At 48.1% G+C, this 3,516-nt stretch overlaps 1 protein-coding gene across 1 annotated transcript; it reads right to left on the bottom strand.

The window, feature by feature from the left end:
* Positions 1 to 310: 310 nt before the first annotated feature.
* Positions 311 to 2,645, bottom strand: LOC118852697 (DET1 homolog). The gene has a single exon (XM_036762379.1). It carries the CDS (start codon positions 2,493 to 2,495, stop codon positions 837 to 839), a length of 1,659 nt encoding a protein of 552 aa, XP_036618274.1. The 5' UTR covers positions 2,496 to 2,645; the 3' UTR covers positions 311 to 836.
* Positions 2,646 to 3,516: the final 871 nt, after the last annotated feature.

The raw sequence follows: 3,516 nt of genomic DNA, 5'->3' as shown, positions 1-3,516 counted from the left end.
GGCCAATTCTGCTTTTTAAGGCATTCTTCTTCTCATTGCCTTTTTGGAGCTCTTTTGTCATTTGGGTTGGTCTATTTTTAAGGTGTTATTTTCTTCAGCATTTTTGGTTCTCCTTTAGAAATTGTTGACTCATTTTTTCATGATTTTTTTGCATCACTTTCATTTCTCTTCCCGTTTTTTCCTCTACTTCTCTTACTTGATTTTAAACTCCTCTTCCATGGCCTGTGACAAATTCATATTTTTCTTGGAGGCTTCTGTTGTAGGAGCTTTGACTTTGTTGTCTTTTTTTTTTTTTTTTTTTAAGTAAGAAAATACGTCTTTTATTTTTACTTAAAAAGACAGCCTCAGTTTTTGGCTAAATGAAAAGGAATGAGCAGGGTCTTAATCAGTTATTAGGTCTGGCCACAATGGCAACCAATCGCTCTGCTTCAGGCTGCATACCATTGTCAAGAAAAGAGGAAAGGGGGAAAAATAGTGGAAAACTCTCATCTACACCTCAATAAAATATATACACACACAACTCCCCCCACTCAAAATAATTAAAGGACTTAATGCTGGGAAATCTCGTGTGGAAAAAGTGGGGAGACATTTAAATTATCTCATAGCTAGATTGTTTTTTATAAAGTAAGTTATCCTGGGTCCAACTCCTCTCTTCTGGCTCATGTTTGAATGACTATAGACCAACCAAGGTTCACCAACACAGACCTTGGTTCCAAAGGAATGATGCTGGCACCTGAAAGACTCTGCTTTCTAATCTGCAGAGATGGGAAAGGGGTATAAGTCTTAGAAGGCAAGACAACTTGGCTTTGGTGGGTCCCCAGCCTTTGGGCAACATCCTATGTGCAGCTGTGTCGCATGTGGAAGTTGACAACATATTCAGCATTAGTCCTTTGCACTGAAATGGCAAAGGGCTCAAAAGGGTGGAAGGTAAAGGCGACCAGGCGTCGGACTGTGTGGTTGATGGGGCGGCCCAGCAGGCCTGCCTGGATCTCAAACTTGAGCAGACCAGAATCCCGGGCATAGAACCTGATTGGGTGATCTCCACAAGTCCTGGGCCGCTCCATGACCGATACCCACTTATCATCATAGCTGAAGAGAGACAGATCGAGGTAGGGACTGCCACTGTATGACTGGGCACTGATGGGGAGCTGACCAAGCAGCCGCCGTACTGCCTCTGTGTGCCCTCCATATTTTGCATTTACAATAGTGTCTTTAAACCGGCGCTGGATCTGCCTTGCAAAGTTGTTGCTAGAAGCTGAACAGGGAAACTGGACGGCCTCACTGTGCAGGGTAGCATTGCGGAAGAGGTCACAGAAATTCTCAAAGAGCTCCAGCAATTCATCCGAGGTATTCTCAAACACTGCTATCACCTCTGTTGTCACCATATTGTACACAACAAAGAAGGAAGGCTGTGATGGGTCTGTGACCCGTAGTGTCACTACATCCTCACTAGTGTACTTGATAAAGAGGTGGTTTTCATCTAGAAGCTGCATCTTCCACATGCGCAACTGTCGTAGCTGGTCAAAATACTGGAAGAAGCGCCTCTTGGCCATGGCACTACCATCCTGCTCTGCCCGGCGCCACAAGTACACCAACAGCCGATGCTTTAGGGAATTAATGAAGGGCTCCTTGTAGGGGTTGGCCATGCCAGTTTGGCTGTCTCGCTGTACCTCAGGGTAGACAGCTGATAGAGTGAGCAGGTCATCCTCATAGCAGAATCGACCAATGGTACGCACATCAATAAAGGTGCCCTCAGGAGTGACCTGGAAGACATGAATGGTCTGCTGCTGTACTGAAAGAATGGCTAGTATGTTCTTATATAAGTATAGCCCTTGATTGTGGGACAAGATCACTTTATCACATTTGAACGTGCGGGTGTCACACAACCTGCCAGTGTGAAGATCAATGATGTGAAGGGAATAGTCCTCCAAAGGGGAGATGGGGTTTGGTGTCACTGACTCACTGTTGCGATATACTTCATAAAAAGGAGGGTGAGGTTCTTCAGGGAGGTAGGCAGCTGAACCCACAATGACACAACGGCAGTCATCTGTGAAGAGGCTACACTCACGATTTAGGTGTTCACCATTAGCAGCTACATTAGTGATATGCAACAAGACGAAGAAGCGTTCAAAGAGTCGGCCTCGGATGTTGACTGACCTCTGGTCATTGCCATTGGCCAAAATTTCACCTTCATAACCCTGCAGTAGGTCCTCTGCTGCTTGGCAGCCCTGATACTCATAAATCTCCAGTGATGTCTGGTCTGAAGAGAAGGCAATAAAGTAGCGCCCATCAGGTGAAAATTTTCGCAGGAAGCAAGGTGGCTTTTCCACATTAACCACAGTAAAGTTGGGGAAGACGTTCTGGTGGAATACTCGAACCTGGTGCCAGTGGGTACCAGCCTTGCCTGAACTGATGCGCCGACGCTCCAAGCGGTGGATAACATTTTGGTTCTGGATTCTTCGAGGTTTGATTGTTGGAACATCATGATCCATCATCACAGCATCTTATTTCCGTCCGTCCCGCGCCCCCTGTCGCGCCGGGCTTATGAGGCCGGGGCGAGGGGATCCCCAGGCTGCGTTGGCCGCGGTCCGACGGCCGCCGCAGCCGCCGCCGCCACCGCCATGTTGCCACTGACGCCGGCACCCGGCGACAACGGCCGGGAATGCCCCGTTTCCCCCCACCCCCCTCCCTCAGCTAGCCGACGGAAGTGAGCTGTTGTCTTTTTCTGATTGTATTTTTTGATCTTCCTTGTCACCAAAGTAAGATTCTATAGTCTGAGTTTTTTTTTTTTACTCTGCTCATTTTCCCAGCCAGTCACTTAACTTTTGAGCTCTTTGTCCAGGTAGGACTCTGCTTCCAGAGTGGAGAGTGCTGTGTCCCAAGTTTCAGGGGTGTGGAGCAGCTGTTGCTCAGAGATACTGCTAGGCACCTGTGAATTTTCAGTTCTTTTAAGATGATATGATCCAAGGAGAGATGTTTACTCCTCTTCTGACCTGTGGTCTTGTTTGTGAGTGACCACAAGCACTCTTTTCTTCCCTGGAACTGTGAGGAGGATTCCCTCCCCGCAGCCACCACAAGCTCTATGAAGCCGGCACTGCTCCTCACCCCAGGACTGCCAAGCAGGATCAAGACCCAGATACAAGCAGGGACAAATCAAGAGAATCCTGCCTAAGCACCACCAAAGAGATCCCTGCAATCCATCTTTGATCAACCACTGGATTCTACCTCCCCTCTCTTCCCCCCACTGTCTGTGGGCCAAGAACTCTGGAAATACCTACTGCTGTTGCTGCTGTTGCCACCACTGCCACTGCCCTGGGGCTGCCATGTTCCTCTCTCACCCAGGTTCGACTGATCTTTCCTACTGACCTTCTAAGTTGTCTTTGGCATTTGTGGGTTGAGAAGTCAAGAAACTGTCACATCTGCCAGTGATTCAGTGACCTGAGGTTGGCTCAGGCTGCTCTTTGCAGGCATGGCCCACACTGGACTGTGCTCTTCTCTCAGACAGGTGCAACAAGC

Source organism: Trichosurus vulpecula, chromosome 6, assembly GCF_011100635.1.
Source record: "Trichosurus vulpecula isolate mTriVul1 chromosome 6, mTriVul1.pri, whole genome shotgun sequence".
In the NCBI taxonomy this organism is placed as follows: domain Eukaryota; kingdom Metazoa; phylum Chordata; class Mammalia; order Diprotodontia; family Phalangeridae; genus Trichosurus; species Trichosurus vulpecula.
Note: the sequence above shows the minus strand (reverse complement) of the source record. Positions and strands in the feature narration are given on the sequence as shown.